The sequence below is a fragment of the Ptiloglossa arizonensis genome, chromosome 14 (genome assembly GCF_051014685.1).
Source record: "Ptiloglossa arizonensis isolate GNS036 chromosome 14, iyPtiAriz1_principal, whole genome shotgun sequence".
NCBI classification, from domain to species: domain Eukaryota; kingdom Metazoa; phylum Arthropoda; class Insecta; order Hymenoptera; family Colletidae; genus Ptiloglossa; species Ptiloglossa arizonensis.
The window spans coordinates 7,590,527-7,607,442 of record NC_135061.1 but is presented as its reverse complement, the minus strand read 5'-3'; the positions used below and the strand labels follow the sequence as shown (position 1 = coordinate 7,607,442).

Here is a 16,916-nt window from a genome sequence, read left to right as displayed (position 1 = left end):
TTAAGCACGATTCTCTTCTTCGCCGGCTGCTGAAGGTTCGGAGGATTCCTTCGTCCGTCGTTCATAGCAAACCGTGTAGAAACTAGTCGAACACTGTTAATCCGCGAGTCGTTTCGACCAAAGTCTCGTCGATTTGGACGAATCCTTCATCGAAGGTTCGATTTATTTTTCTCTCGTGTTAGTTCTCTGTCTTTCATATACATATATATTAACTATCTATTCTAGGGCCTAAGTCGCGGCGACGACTACTTTTTGCACCACGCGGAGGGTACACGAACGATACTAGAAAAGAGATATGGAGAGAGAGAGAAAGAGAGAGAGAGAGACAGATAGATAGATAGATAGATAGATAGATAGATAGATAGATAGATAGATAGATAGATAGATAGAGATAGATAGAGTTAGATAGAGAGAGAGAGAGAGAGAGAGAGAGAGAAAAATAAAAGAAAAAGAAACAGAGAGGAAAAACGAAATATACAAGGTCCTTTTCTATTAAATATTACAGTGTGTCTTTTTTCTTCGCGCTAAAGCTATACGATAGACTTGTCATCCGTGTTTATTGTCTACAGTTCCATGTCAGATTCTTCCGTTCAACCTCGTTGGATCCGTTTCCTTCGGATCGGATTCGGGACGCTTACCAAAACGTTCGCGACAGGAGACACGAGGTTTCACCGTTCGGTTCCACGTCTCGGTTCCTCGATCCTTTACGATCGTCCGTGGATCGGTTAATAAATATCTCTCGTAAGTACGAAGTCATCGAGCTGACCGAACAGTTCCGTTCGATGCATCGACCGACGTCGTTTTCGCTTCGACCTGAACACCGCACGAGCTATCGATTCCTTCTCGACGAGAACGGCTGAAGATTAATGACTAGGCCGCGGTCGGGGTGCTCCTAATCATCCAGCTCGTCCGTGTAACGTAGCGTCATGAATCGGGCATGGACAATCGCGAGCGATACTGCAGGGAATGTCTACAGGGAGCGTGTACGAAAATTGTCTTTTTTTCCTTCAGTGGTTGATTGGGTTTCGTCGGCGGGATCCGAATTCACCGGTTGGATCCAGCCCCCCGTTGGTTCCTCGTAGCCTCGCGGCAATCACGGTCGGACGAGAGGGTGCACGGTACTCATCGGGGAATGTCTACGGGGACCAGACGAGTGTCTTTCTTGAGCCTCCTCCGACAAGTTGCTCGCTCCACTGGGCGTCGTTATGTGTCCATGTGTCGGTACTTGTGGGCCGACATCTGCGCCAGGCCCAACACCGCGTACTGACACTGGAGACAGTGATAATGCGTCTGCTTGCCCGAGTGCTGGCACTGAACACCACCGCACGGCTGACTGGGCGTGAACTTTTGAAAACCCGCCGCCGCGATGCTGTCCAACTTGGCGTGCTGTCGCCGATGTGCCACCACCTTGTTGGTGTCGGTGCAAACGAACGCGCACTTCAAACAGTGGAAGTGGGAGGCTTTGTTCTGCATCGAACCCAACGACGAGGTGTAGGCGCATTCGGCTCTGCCGCACGGGACGTTGGCTCTGTATTGCTGAAAATCGCCTCCCATCAGGGTGTCCAGTCGCTCGTGTCTCGCCGTGTGCTGGACGAAACGCGTCTTGTCGCAGAACGAGTAACCGCAGTCCTGGCGCATGCAATGGAAATGGGTCTGATGCTCTCTGTAACCGCAGTGGGGGTACCTGCAGTCTTCGTTGAATCGGAACCTGAAACAGCGGGGAGAAGGTTGACGTTGCGTGGAATCACGACGGAGGGCCAAGGGAACGATCAACGATCAACGATCAACGATCAACGATCAACGATCAACGATCAACGATCAACGATCAACGATCAACACGAGACAAACCTGACGTATCCTTCGGGGACTGGTTCGTCCTTGAGCATCCGCATCGAATGATGAAGCCTCTGTTTCTTCGCCTCGGGCGAGTTGCTGTCGGGCGGTGAGAGGGATCTCTTGTTCAAATTTAGATTGGCGGCCAGTGAGGCCAAGGGATTCTCGTCCCTGGTAGGAGGTAGAAAGTTCGCTGGGGGTAGACCGGGTGCGAACATTAGCCCCGGTCCACCGGTGTACATGCCACCGTGTTGAAGGAAAGGCGGGAGAGCCTGGTTCATCAAAGCGATCTGTTGATTCATGGCGGCCATCACGGCCGGGCTAGGGAAATGGAAGCCGTGGCTGAGGTCCAGTTCGAATGTCGTTGGAACCGGTGATTGTTGAACGCTGGGGGGCAGACTCGGTTGAGACAATTGACCGTTCTCGTTGTTGTCGATCACCGAGTTGTTTCCTTCGTCCCTCGAGATTTCGTTCGGCTCCCTCTTGACGCTCGGTAGGCTCTGTACAGCGACGTCGGAGCCGCACATCGCCGGTTCCATCTTCACCTTGACCTGGCTTTGCTGGCTCATCTGGCCCAGCGTTTGCTGCATCTGACGTTGCATCTGATTCTGGAAGTTCTGAATGTTTTGCGCCATTTGAGCGTTCTGCGCCATAAAGTCGTGTTTCTGCGACAACTGGGCCAGGTAGTCGTGTTGGAGCTGGTTAGGGACCTGGTTGGCCAGATCGTGTTGTTGCTGGCTGAGGATGGCGCCCGTCGAGTGTTTCGCGATGTGCGCCACCAATCGGTCCAGCTCGGAGACCGCTTGATTGCACGCGTTGCAGTGATAGTGGTTCTTGCGCTTCAGTTTGCAGAACGGTCTGCTGCAGCTCTGCTCGGGTCCGTAGAGAGTGTGCGGCGAGGCCGAACTGGTAGACGGGACTACCGGAGATTCTGTAAACGAAACGATCACTCTAAGTTCGAGCGTGAAATACTCGGGCAGCGAACGTGAATCGTGACGACATCGCTGATACGTAGTCTAAGAGAACACGTTTCAAGGCAAGAAAATTTGTCGTCGAAAGAGACACGAACCTTGATGCACGGAAGTTCGCATGGATAGCACGACGCCCGGAAGTGCAGGTTCACTCGGCGGTCCACTGACCGGATAATAGGTGCCTGCCGCCCTCACCACTAGCAACAATCAACCAAACAACCAACACTTCAAATATACCTCCCACTATAATTACAACCACCTTGTACAATAGATACATATCGGACGGAAAGAAAAAATTGACTGTACAAACGTGAGAAAAAAAAAAAGAAAAACAAAAGAAAACGAAACGGGAATAGTGGAAATATAGGTTAATCCTTTCGATGAGCAATACGGTTGAACGAATCGATCGAAACATCGAAAGGGTCGAGGAGTGCCGATGCGTTCAAATATATAATACATTGAAGTGCGTGTACGTGCAAAGAGACATGCATTGATCGGGTGACTCTCTTTCTCGTGACATCTCAAGTAACTACCAAACAAAACTCATCTATGAAAGAATACTATACGTGTGCACTGGTTCGTGTCTTAACGGAAATCGCGCTTACCGGTGGTCTTGTTGGCGTCTGGACTTGGAATCTCGGATTCCTTGTCGTCCATCATCGATCTGTTCTCCGTGTCCCCAGCGGTCGAACCGTCGTCCGGTTTCTCGATGAGTTCCGCGGGATTCTTCACCTGGATCCTCGGTTTCGTTTCTTGAACGATCGGTTGCTGCAGCGAGGTCTGACACTCGTGGGAGGAGGAGGAGGAGGACTCGTGAGCCCCGGTCTCGTTCCGACCGGTGTGTTGCTTCTCGTGCAAGGCCATGGTCGAGTATCTCACGAACGAGTAGCCGCAGTTCGGTCTGGTACAGTGAAAATGCCGATTGACGCGATTACTGTGACAACCGGGTAGCCGGCAGTCCACCATTTTGTCGAAGAAGGCGAAGCCCGGCGGTATGTCGACGTTATCGTGAAAGTCTTTGCTGTGCATCAGCAACTGATCGGGCCTGTCGGTGGAGAAGTGACACCTCGGTTGCAGACAGTGATGATGTCTCGTGGACCTGAGAACGCAAGCCGGATCGGGGCATCCGTCGGTATTGTAGGTCGAAAACCCTTCGGGCTCGCCTAGGCTGTTCGAAGGGGAGATACTACCCTCGCGATCCTCGATCAAGGGATTCGGCGTCAGGCTGGGCGTTTGGGGTTTCGGTAGCTTGAAACTGGTGAAGATGGCCTGCGGAGAATCGTGAGTGTGGGTGGCAGGATCGCCCCCCGACCATATCTCGATCACTCTGTTCTTGGGCGGTCTGCCTCTCTTCCGCCTGAACATCGCGTCGATGTTGGTCAGGTGGGTTAACGTAACGTCCGAGGAGAGAGCGTGGGAGGAGCAGGATAGGTTCAGTTGTCTACTGTACTCGTGGATCTTGTAATGTTGAAGGCGACGGAACGGTTTGTCGGTGGAGAGTATGACTTCGCGACAGTTCTCCCAATTGCAGTGGTAATGCTTCTCCTTGTCGGCGTACGGACAGTTGTCGTCGCAACCACCTTCCTCGAAGAAGGCGTCCGTGATGCGTTCCTGAGTCTCGTGCTCTTTCAAGTGTTCCCGGACTTCGCGCGGGTCCCTCAGCGCGGCACCGCAACGATCCAATCCGCAATGATGATGTTCCCTGGCCAGATGACACGGGCAGTCAGCGGTGGCAGGTACCAGATACGCGAGTTCGGTCGCGGTGAGTTGACTCGATTGTTGCGGTTGATGTTGCTGTTCAACCGTCACCGTGGAACTACCGCTGGCAGTGACCGTGGTCGTTGGCGCGGTGAGATCCATCGCGAGATCGCTACCGCTTTGGAAAGAGTCGTCCAAGGAGTAATAGGACGGGGAACCTCTGTCCTCGTTGGAGCTCTCGCCGTTCAGGCTCAGGGAAAGACTTTGAGCGCTGAGATCGTCGGGTGGCCAGGATCCGGACGGTCGTATCCCACCGACCGTCCCGATCTGCTTGTATTTTCGGTAGGCTAGCTCGGATTCGTGGCGCTCGTGTTTCCGCTTGTGGGAGAACAATTGACCGGCAGAGTGGAGGACGTAGCTGCAATGAGGTCGGATGCAGTGGATGTGGTTGCAGACGCGGGAGAACCGACACTGCTCGAAAGAACACGCCTCGGATTTCATGAATTTTTTGAATCCGTCCCGGGACAGCTGCTCGTCTTTGATGTGATACGATTTGTGTTTGTCTGAAAGAAGAAACATCGAATGGAAGCTTATCGGAGATTGGACCGATTCACGGAACGGTGAACCATCGGTTAGCGATTCGATCGCAAGGGGTACGCAAAGCATTTGTTTACCCATGTCGGCCTTGTTCTTGAAGGTGAATCGGCAACCCGGTCGTCGACAATGGAAGTGCGTGGTCCGTTGACCGGCAAAGGGACAGTGATCGGTAGCGCAGCTCTCGGTAGCTCGATATCTCTGGAAACCTTCCTGTATGATCGCCGAATCCTTGCGGTGATAATTGGCGTGCATCTGCACATCTGACGTTGATATGTAAACCTTGTCGCAGTTCTCGTGTATACAATGGTAGTGAGTCTGTTTTCTATTGTGGGGGCAGGCTCGACCCGGATGCCTTTCCGAACAGTCGTCCGTCGGCGAGTACCTCATGAAACCGTGCTGCAAAGATTCGTCCCTCTTTTTGTGCCACTTGAAATGCCTGATCATCTCCTCCTTTTTCACAAACACCCTACCGCTGCAATCCAAACAGTGAAAATGCTCTCTGCAACCGAGTTCCTTGCAGTACGAGCTACCGCATTCTTGTCCCGACGAGTACCTCCTCACGTAGCGGGAGTAATCGATTATCGGCTGGGACACGGAGCTCTTCGAGCTACCGATCAGGGTGTCCGCGACCGGTGACATGCTCTGTCTCAATAACGCTAAAATCAGAAAGCGAAAAGGAAAGGTCAGAGTCAGGGATCGATTCGATGAACCGTGCACGAGCCATTCGCGACCGAAACGATCGAAATCGTACGAGGAATTGTGTTTCGGTGTTCTCTTTGAATGTAGCGCCACGCGTTAGTTTCTAGCTCCGCGTCGGTGTCGGCGAGTCCGGTCGGTTCGAAGAATCTCCGATCGGTAAGGGAAAACGTCGGTAAGGAAGTTCTCCGTGGCTAAGGAGGTTCGACCGATACCCGTTAAACCGGGGTTCAACGGGTTGCTTCACCGAACGGCTTTATCCGCGGTGGCGCTGACGCGGTTCGACCACGCATACTGGAACAATTTCCGATACACGTATCGAGAGTTACGAGTGTACCGTTCGACGACCCGTGCGCTCTTGGACACCCGAAAAACTGGTTATCCGCGGTGCGCACCGAAATAAAGAGAGCGCCCGAGCGAAAAAGAGAATTCCGATGAAAACAATGGCTACGGTGGGAAAAAATAAAGAACGCAGTTCGATGCGCGTATTTATGAACCACGAGGCGGTACTCGCGGGAATTTCAAAATGTTGGTAAAAAAGGATGGCGATTCCGACGGTTCGAGACCGAAACTCGCGCGAAGCAAGTTTACGAGGAATATTTCGGGATCGCGGATTCCGAAAATGTTTCCTTCGACTTGGTTGTAATTTTCGCGCAAGATCGGCGAACCGTCCTAACCCGGAATCCCGCGATTCGTTTCGTTCGAAGGACGTTAATAGGTTCGCGCGTGTTCCAGGCTCCTCCCGAGAATTTCGCGAATAGCCGCGAAATATGTAAGCACGGGGAGAATATATAGCGTGGCCCCATCCCCGTTCGCCGGAAACCACGTTTCACGTTCCACGTTTCACGTTCCACGTTCCACGTTCCACGTTCCACGTTCGGCGTGCTCTGCTGCCCTGGGCCCCCGGTTGATTCCAAGAAATTCCTACTTGCCGACTGTGCGCGTTTGAATGCGTTCAGAAACGAGTTTAAAAATTGTCGAATATTTCTCTTAGGGGTTCCCCACTCCACGGCCGCGGTTGCCCGGTGGGGATGGCTATACCGGCCAAGTTTTATGCGCACGTGTGTACGCGAAAGAGAAGAAGGGTTCCCGTCGCGGCCTACGAACGAAAGAAAAAAGGAACACCGAGAAAAGAGACGAAACGGTAAAGGTTGCGAGGGAGAGCCCCGGCTCGGCCATTATGCCGAGCCATTATGTTCCCCGAACTACGCGAATCTACGCTCCGCGGTCCACACCGCGACCTTCTCGCCAATTCCTAACAATTTATTTCCACGCGTTTTTTATTTCATCGATTATCGCTCTCGTCGATTTCTTCGTTCGCGGCTCGTCGGGAAACGGGTGAATCGCACCAGCGTTCCCTGAACTGCTCGAATCTTGCGAGCGAGTTGCTAGAAATTTCTTTCACCATCGATCGTTGCTCTTGGCGATTCCTTTGTTCGTAGCTCCTCGGGAAGTAAACCGAGACGGTGAAATTTTCAAGGAAGAGGTCCTCCCTACGCTACTCCCTTTAAACTAGGCGAATATCCACCTTTTAGGAATTTCCAGCGGATCGGTAGCAATTGGTTGGAATTTTTGTTCCGTTGACCGTAGCTCTCGTCGATCCCTTGGTTGTTCGGGACTCGTGCCGCGGCGAACCTTGTCGGAACTAACAGGGTACACCGACTTGCGCAACCTTTCCCCCGATTTCTTCCATTGGCTCGCGATCAAAGGCATCGAAATTCTTCCGTAACCGGGGGGGAGGGGAACGGGCACGTGCTCGAATTACGAAATTTACAGTCCGGCCTGGATGTTTAAATTAATTATCCGACTCGGCTGAACCAACCTCGGGGAACGCTCGCGCATATTGTTGCGTAACATTCGGTTATGACTATTAATCTATCCTCCGGTGCAGTAATTATGTAACGCAGCTGCGTGTTTTCTGCCGCTCGTTAGAGCCACCTTCTGACTAGCAAGCCGCGTCGAGGAAATTGTTATCCGCACGAATTTACAGCCAGCTTCTCGGCGCTGTTTGTCGGTGTCGCGAGCCTAAAAGACAGATACGGAAAGAGAGAGAGAGAGAGAGAGAGAGAGAGAGAGAGAGAGAGAGAGAGAGAGAGATCGAAAGAAATCGAAAGAGAGAAAAATAGAGAGGGGAGAGACACCGGGAGTGCGGAGCGGGTAGGGAGGGGAGGGTCAAGGTTCGATCGAGTTGTATTAATTAAGAATAAACGCATTCGGCATCTAGAGGCACCGAGTCCATGATTCTTCTTTCGTATCCGGGAATGTCAGACATTTCGTTGACGCCTAATTATGCGGCTCGCGACGCAGGAAGCGTGCCAAGACGGCGGCCGCGCGACAGTCGAACGGCACCTGGCCTTGGAACTCGTTAAAAGATACAATGATGCATATTCCGCGCGAATCGTGCGCCTGTTCGCGCACTCGCGTCGGAGGTTACTTTCCAAAGTAACGGAAGCGCGTTACCGAGGTTTCGACGATTTCACGCACCGTTCGCTCCGCCGGGACAACTTCGGGGGAATCGAAGGGTTGTTCGATCGTGTTCGAAGGAATCGACGAGAAATACGAGAAAGTGGACTTTCGACGAGGTATTGCTATACGTCTCGTTGCTTCGTTACTTATTTTCGTTACTCGAGAAGCTTGTCGCGGATATTCGAAAATTCTAGACCGCGTTAATAAAAGGAAAAGAAAATTGGTTTTCTCGGAGAAAACCACTGGGAAACTTTTCGGTTCTTTGTATCGGTCCTTTCGGCCGAACGATCGAAGCACTTCTCTCGCCGAAAAGATCACCGCCGCTCCAATTTTGTTCGCGACCTGTACCTTTATAGGAGCGAGTGTACTCGAACCGAATCGTCTCCTTCTTTGTCTTTTCGTGGTTCGTTGGTGGTTTAGACGGACACCGACGATGCTCGCGCCACTCCGACACGTGTACGGGAAATGGAAATTATAAGAAAAGAGAAATAGGAGAGAAAAAGAAACGAGCGGTTTCGCTCCGTTCTCGTCCGAGAGGGAAGAGTTTGCGGCCACCCGCGCGGCGAGTCAAAAACGCCGGCGACGAACGAAGAATACGAGAAACGTGACGCGGCTTAAGGGGGCAGATCTTAAAAAATATGAGAAACCGACGGGGGCGCGACACGCACCAGCCCCCTCTTTTCCTACCCTTGCGCGGATCCGGAGGCTTTCACGGCCACGAACCCTTTTATTCGTGGTTCTCGAAACCTCGCGCGACGACGGAGGGGAAAGGTCGATCCGGCTGCGGATGGAAACGGGTCTGGACCGGGGAGTTTAAAATTTTCAAAAAGCCCGATCCTGAAAAGCGGGGCCCCGTATTTCAGCGCGGCTGCCACTCTCGCTCTCCTTCCTTTTTTAAATCGTTTAATCCGCGCAGCCTCGACTGAATAACCCTTTATACGCGTCCCACGATCTGACCCGCGCGAGCGAGCGAGCGAGCGAGCGAGCGAAATCCTCTGGCGCGTTACGAGCTCTGTACATTCGAAATGGTGGCTGGCCATCGCGGAGACGCGTTACGAGACAACGTTCGAACGATCCAATCGCCCGATATTTCTACATCCCCGATAATCTTTTTAACTTACGTTTGGTAAACAGAAATGCAGAAAAGTTGTCCAGAAACGTCGTAGGAGGTTAACGATCGCGTAACATTGTTTCCAAAAGTCTAGTTAAATGTGTACACAACGTGTACGATGTAAATGTAACGTAAATATAAATCTACGATTGTACCTGCGAATGTGTAGGCAAACGAACCTGTCAAGTTTTTAAAAACATTGAATTCGAAAGTCGTTTGGCAAATGAGATGTATAGTATGCACGTTTATCGGTCGTAGGAGAAGGTACCGTTCGGTGAATCCTGGCTTTAATTTCGCGACTGTTGATACTCGACGAACTCACCGTATCGTATTGTGCGACCCGTACCGACTCGTTCGATCGACGACGTCCTTTTTGTTCCGATCGACGAAAAACTATTACTTCGCGTACAATAAAAATTACTCGACGCGCCGAATAATATTCGAAAGGGCCGATTCACGAATAATTAACCGTTAGAGTCGTACAACGGGACGAAATAAGGGAGAAGGGGTGGGGGGGGCTAACCTAGCTCACAAAATCGCGTGTTTGGATAATGCGTCAAGTGCCCGCTGCGTCGCAGTCCGTTCTTGCAATCGCGAAGGGTCCATTGAACCTTTTCCTTCCTTTTTTCCCCTCTCCCTCGAGAGGGCCTAAATACCGACAAAAAAGAGTCCCAACGGGCAGCCACCCTTCTTCTCTCCTTGGCTCTTTACCCCTTTTTTCGACGGCCCTCGTCGCAACATTGTTTCCGGAAAAACGGCTCCGGTAAAGGAGTAACCGACCAGATGCGATTTAACGAGTCGGAATAGGAACGTCGACTCCGCGAAACTTTCGGAGGAAGGGACGGATGGAACGCGATTGCCGGGAACATCGTGACGCGACGCGTTTCAATATTTTTGACCGAGCTGCGCGGAGAGGCCGATCGAAAACGATTTTTCAAAGAGTAACCGCGCTTCTTTTCTCGGGAGGAAATTATTTTTTTTTTTACGACGGAATATATATCTGTTTTCCATTTTCGATGATCGCCAAACTCGTCGACTCGAGAGACACCGGGAAGCCCTCCTGAAACGGAAACGAAGAACTGGTCGATTCGTTGGGGAAAAATCGAGGCGAAAAGGGTTCGCATACTATAAATTGTCCTAGCGGCCGTGTACGGCGCAATCGTTGATCCAGTCGCAACCATGAAAATCGTGGCGCCAAGAGGGTCGCCCAAAGCGACCATCCAAAGTCCGGGAAAGTCGCGGTTGAAGGTGGAACACGCGGAACAGAGACGAAACGGTCCACCGGAGGAGAGAGAGAGCGAGAGCGAGAGATCGGACGCTAAACTATTCTCAGATCCTCCGCGAGAGAGTGTCGCGGACTTATTGTCCCTCAGCGAGCACGACGGCGTTATTTCTGTCAAAATTACGTTACGGTCGCCATTCTACTGTCCCGTTTCTCTCGGTGCTATCCGTTTAGCACCTTCTTCCGCGCAGCTCGGTTTCTTCTTCCCGATCCTCGTGGCGGTGTGGCCGGTGGACTCGACCAGAATAAACGCCGGTTACACCGTCATTATAATTAACGCGTTTCCTTCTTTAGGGAAGAAGCTAGAACCAACGATGTTCCAGAGACTCGAGTCTCGAACGCTCTCCTTTCGACCGAGGGAATTTACGACCCTTCCCTGGCCGCTGCCGATAGAATTATTCGCGCCTTTGTCCACTCGTTCTTCCTAATTATTGCTTGCCCGTCCTCTCGCGAGATTTATGAATCGTATTAATAGATACGGCCGTTCCGATATCCATGGACTCGTCACCGCGTGACTGTGGAAATCGGGAAACTTTTGGTCGAGAGATTTCCCGAGTGCGTTTCGAGGAAGAAAGATGTTGTCAATTTTTTAGCATCGGCGAAGAAAACCAACGACGAGAGATCCTTCCGCTTTGCTGGGATCGGGGAGCGCGTTCGCGCAACCGAATCCCGATCTTACCGAAATGGTATTATTCGTCGACGATTACTATATTAAGCGATTATTCGAGTCCATCGTCGAAGCCTTTCGTGAGGCGCAGCGTGTGCGAACGAACGAACGAACGAACGAACGAACGTACGAACGAATGAACGCGCGCGCGTACAAACGGTCGTTAAAGCAATCGAGCCACGTGCTACGTGGCTTCTCTTTCCTCTTCGTTCTCTCGCTCGCGCTTTGCCCGTTTCTAAAGGCACATTCATTAATGTCGCGTATAGCTGGTATCGTTTTACCCCTCCGGCGAGGCGCGGAATTTTTCTCCTTCTCCTTTTTTTAGTTTAATCTAGCCCGCCCTCGGACGTATGGATTTTTCGGGGCCACTGTTACGGACATACTACTTAGCGTCGACCCCCACGCGGCCCCCTCTCTGCACCGAAACCTCCTTTCTGCGCACCCCCTTCTTTTCACGGCGACGTGGCTCCTGCCCCCCTGCCCCTACCACCCTAACCCCCTAACCCACACCTAACCCACACCCTCTACCGTTACTTATGGCGGCCGTGTTAAATTTAACGAGGGGAAACCTCTCCGTGGAATATCGGAGAACAATGATTTTCGAAATTATCGACCGACTCGTGGCACGAACCGGTCCACTTTTTTCTATTCTCCGTTCGAGAGACGGACATTTATTTCGATATCGGTTCAAACGGGGTACCGTCAACGAAATTCAAAACTCTCGGAACGTACAATTGAAATAATTATTTCGGATCTATCAACGGTCGTATTATATTTTTCCTCGTTTTTTTAACGCGGCGGCACGAGCGAAGGCGACCGTTACTCTCTCGTCGCGTTTAACAACGAACGAATTCGATCGCGGCGATGCGCGATTTATCGTTATAAAATTTAACTATTTTTCGAACAGTTCGGAAGATATAAAGTTACAAAAATTATACGCGCGTACGTGTACTATATTTTACGATGCAAAAATTATAACGATATTCCGTGAAAAATGTACGATATTTTCACCAATTCGAAAATTGGAAAATTTTAGTAACAGAGATCGCAAAGAATCGAATTTCCGAACTCGATTGTCCCGGAGATCCGCGCACGCCCCTAAAATCTAAAAATCCTCTTCGAAGGATAAAGATTTTTATTTTCAAAGGAAAGGCCACCCTTTCGCCGCTGTTTCCACCGTTACGGGGGTAAATTGAGTTCGAGCGAAAACACGCGTACTACTTATCGCCGAGCCCCCGAATTCACCCCCGAATTCACCCCCGAATTCACCCCCGTTCCACGCCGCCACCCCAATCGGGCTCTTACGCGGGACGCGTAAACTTTTCACGAGGGTGAAACTCGCGCCGCAATATCGGCCGTTCGTGTGTGAGCGTATCCTCCTAGCCCCTGAGCGCGCGCACCCTCTCCCATCCTTATTCCCGAAAATAAACAGAATCGAACCCTTTCTATAAATTCAAATAGCCAGAAGAGGGAGCCAGCCTCCTCGCGTAACCCCTTTGTTCGACTTTCGAAAACTCTCGCCGCACCAGTTACCGGGAAATCGAATCTAGAGGAGAAGAGGCGCGAGCGAGAAGAAAATCACGGATCGACGATTCCCTGTCAAAACACGAAACCCGATGCCCGATAATCGGAACGATCCCCGATTTTTCATTCGGTGAATTTTCCGGGGGACGAGGATCCGAATCGAAAGGGACGGAAGGGAATGGATCGGTAATAAAATAGTCGCGCCGAAATATTGAGATCTGTTTACCGAAAACACGATACCGTTGAGTCGAGTCAATTTTCGAGGGTTGCGTTCGAGATGATTAATCGGAGCGAGGGATAATTAAGGGAAGACGACGCGAATCGCTTTCGAAGAGGTTTTCCGTTACCTTTACAATTTTAATTGCTTCGTCTGCTCTTTTCCGATCGATAATATTTCAAATTCCTTTTTTCCTCGACCATTGGAGAATTCTAAATAAATTTTAACAAATATTCTCCAAAGTGTTCACCTTTTTTCTCCAATTCGTTTTTCTTTCTCATCTCGACCCTTCGATCTTGAGTATTTTTATTCCCATCGATGTCAATTTCCCGGCAATGGAATTATTCTCGGGTAAGACTGTGGCGTTCGAAGTATTATATTACTTTTAATTTATTCCCCTATTTGCCCAAGTTTTTCGAGCAAGTTCCATTGGATTTTTGGACAATGTTCTCGTACAGGTCGAGAAACAAGATTATCGATTAAAGATTTCTATCGGCCAGCTGTATCTCTTCGTAGAAGGTGAAATCGCGTTTTCTTTTACTCGTGTTTTTCCCCGTTCTGGATGACCGATAGAACTCGTGCCAAACGAGAACCCTTTTACCTTAAACCCGGGCCAAACGAACCTCTCCACCTCCGCACCATCGGCGACACCGCGCAATCTCGGCGACGACACGCGGAACAGGGAAATCAGAGGCAACATCTGAGCTGCCAGGGTTGTCGCTCTGATAGAATTACTTAAGATAATTGGCGGAACGAACTAAAATCAGCGGACAGCGTGTGTCGAGATTCTCTTCAACGAACTTCGGCGACGAAGATACGTCGAAGACTGTTGAAAAAAGTACTCGTGCGGTGCGCATCGACTTGAATTTCCTAGATCTGGATCGTGTCTCCATCTTTGGTCCGTCTTTCGAGGCTGGGATGAGTCTAGATTGGAAGACCGTCTCGAAAAATCACTCGAGTCGAGTCACCCCTTGAGTCTGGGTCTCCGTTTATCGAGAAACGAGATAGGTATAGATTAGACGATTGTTCGGAATTCTTGACCAGGTGGAGACGTATGGAGAAACAGCGAGCCGTGGTCGGTGTTGTTCTTGGCTACCAGGTCGAATGGAAGTTCACGACAAATCGTTGGACTGTGTGCTCTTCGGTGGTCGGGGAGCGTAACTCAAAGGTCCACAATGTCCCATAACGCGCGCTGATTTACGAGATCGCGTGTCCGATAACTTTCGAATATTCCCCGAGAGCGAGTGGCTGTTAGCCTTAACAAGGCAGTTCGACGAGTGCGTAACGAGCGAGGACTATTATTAAGTGCGCCGCCACGCTCTATCGATGCCCGGTGGCGTTTCCGTCTGCGCTCGAGCCGCGATTGGACCGGGATCCACCCCTCGTCTGGTCACATTCTTCCGGAAAAACCTTGCAGCTTTTAATATTTAAGAACTTTGGTACCAACGGGAATAATTGGATGGATACACGTGTCGGTTATTGACCAAAAGGTTTTACAGTAAAATTCGTTAGCGACCGAAAACGAGATTCCTCGTTTTTCTTTTTCTTTTTCTTTTTCTTTTTCTTTTTCTTTTTTTTTTTTCAACAATACGCTTCTCAAATGTTCATCGCTCGTTATACGTACGTTTGATAAAAAAGTAATTTTCATTATTATTTTTAACGCGTATAATGTACGCGTAATTTAACCGTTTTCAGGAAAGCAAGAATTTTTGTAACAAAAATGTGTTCACTGTATTCTTTTGGTAAATAATGTGGCGCGCGTTTGTTATTGATAATTTTACAGACGCTTTTTTATTTAAAAAATTTCAAATTATTCGTATTCAACTTTTGAAAATTTCTCTCGTGTACGTGAATTTATCGATCGTATTGATTTAGATCTTTTCTTCTGCCTCCGCATGCGGGAAGAGATTCGTATCGGTGTACCAGATATCTGTTACGTTGAATTATAGGGATTAAAGTAAATAACACTAAGAAATCTATGAGATCACTGATTCGAGTGATCGGCTATAGCGTCTCGATAGAGAGAAAAGTTACGACACAAAGGGTTGTTCCGTAGTGACTACCGAATTCAAACCTCCTACTGTATCGGCGAGCGATACAGTAGTGTTGCTTAAAATTGATTTTATGTAAATTAATATTGTTGAGAATGTTATTTAATCATTGTTACTTCACAGTAATGTTACAAAGAACACATTACCGGTTACGTTGATCCAAAGTGATCGATCGTTGGTTGTCGACCACGCAATATATTAGGGGGACCGGAAAGTAATGTCGTTTCCCGACATTAAATTCAAATACATAAATTTTAAATTTAATTATTTACAACTAAACAAGTCACTATAACCTCAGAATGTCTTTGCTACGACTTTAATGTACACAATGAGCTGACAAATGACAATCAAATAGTGACATGCGCAGAAACGACATTACATTCCGGTACACCTAATATTATATTATATTTATTAGGGGGACCGGAAAGTAATGTCGTTTCCCGACATTACTTTTCGGTCCCCCTAATATATTCGAGCAAAGTATTCGTAAATGAAATAAGTGTATTTAATATCGTTTGATAAAACGATTAGCTATTTGGAAAATTATCGATAAAAAACACGTACACCTTAAATCGAGATCTTTCGTTTTTTGCTACCGATCCGATACGATAGACCATTGTACGTAATTAAAACTTCCTGCGTTTCCATATTTGATTAACGCTCGCTCGAGAATTATCTCAGAGAAGTGTATAATTATTTTCTCTTCCATGTTCTCGTTTTCCAACCTGTTGAATTGAACAGCGAACTCGACACCGTCTTTCCAGGGTTTTCAATTTCGCGTAAAGTAGCGGTAGGAGGCTCGATTGAACGCTACGGAGCCCGAATTCGTGGATGCTTCGATGGCCGAGTTGTCGAGCGAAATATGGAGTTGGGGAATTGATTCGATAAGAATTGATCGTCGGATAAGCGTGGGAAAGAGAAATTGAAATTGGGGCTCTCTCGTTGACCTCTTCGTTGCCCGGTTCGCTCTTCTTTCTTCTTGCTTTTTAGCTCGACCATGCTTGGACATTTGCGCGATCGTTCGTTCTCTTTTTTCTTAATGGAAGACGATGAAAGACGAACACTTATTTTCGTTGACGTTCGGTCATTTCCAATCGTCTCGATAAAAAATCAACACAGAAATTATATCCAAGAAAAGAGGACCTACGGTCTCGGACGAAAAAGTATCTTTATTTTTGATATTGTTAAAAATGTAGAGGGTAAATCGTAAAAGACTGCGATCTAAAACAACTTTACATTGGTAGAATTTGGAAGAAACTATTTGTGGCGAGATACAATATCGACTACCCGTCCGCTAGGTTGTCGTAAAATTCCTAAAGCTCCCGCGCGATAAGTAGAAAACAAACTTCGAAGGAAGAAATTTGTTCAAAATCTCTTTCCGAAGGAATCGCTCGGAACGTTTTCGCGATTCTGTTCTCGTTGTTCTCTTCGGGGATTTATAATTCGATAAATTTTTGGAAGAGAAACTTGGAAATTGTCTCGTCACTCGGATGAATTGATCGTCGCCGATAGGGTTAAGAGGTTCGAGAGCCGAGAGCATTTCTCTCTTCTTCCCCTTTTTTCACCGACGCAAATGCCACCCCGCTAGAGGCCCGACGGCTCGGTTCGTCGATCGGCTATTTTTCAACCAGCCATTGGCAGCCCGGACGATTTCGAAAGACCGAGGGTCGTCGGGGTAATTAAATTTAGAATATTTTTTAAATTTCTCCGATTCCGCTCGCATGATTTGGCACGTCGTCGGTGTCGGTCTCTCAGCCTCGTGTTGCGGCGAGGAAGCAGAAAGAAAGAGAGACGTGCAAGGGT

General features: G+C 49.2%; 1 protein-coding gene across 3 annotated transcripts in view; it reads right to left on the bottom strand.

Annotated features, from left to right (window-relative positions):
* Window positions 1-1,081: 1,081 nt before the first annotated feature.
* LOC143154173 (zinc finger protein castor homolog 1) overlaps window positions 1,082-16,916 on the bottom strand; it is a 308,704-nt gene continuing 292,869 nt past the window's right edge. For 2 of the 3 annotated variants that reach the window (XM_076326045.1, XM_076326043.1), the window contains 5 exons: window positions 5,177-5,755; window positions 3,410-5,065; window positions 2,903-3,001; window positions 1,849-2,764; window positions 1,082-1,708 (listed from right to left, as the gene is read on the bottom strand). In XM_076326045.1, coding sequence (XP_076182160.1) covers window positions 1,204-1,708; window positions 1,849-2,764; window positions 2,903-3,001; window positions 3,410-5,065; window positions 5,177-5,755 — 3,755 coding nt within the window. In that variant the 3' untranslated portion in view covers window positions 1,082-1,203. The remainder of the gene's footprint in view (window positions 1,709-1,848; window positions 2,765-2,902; window positions 3,002-3,409; window positions 5,066-5,176; window positions 5,756-16,916) is intronic. The other variant, XM_076326044.1, reaches the window with a different exon arrangement.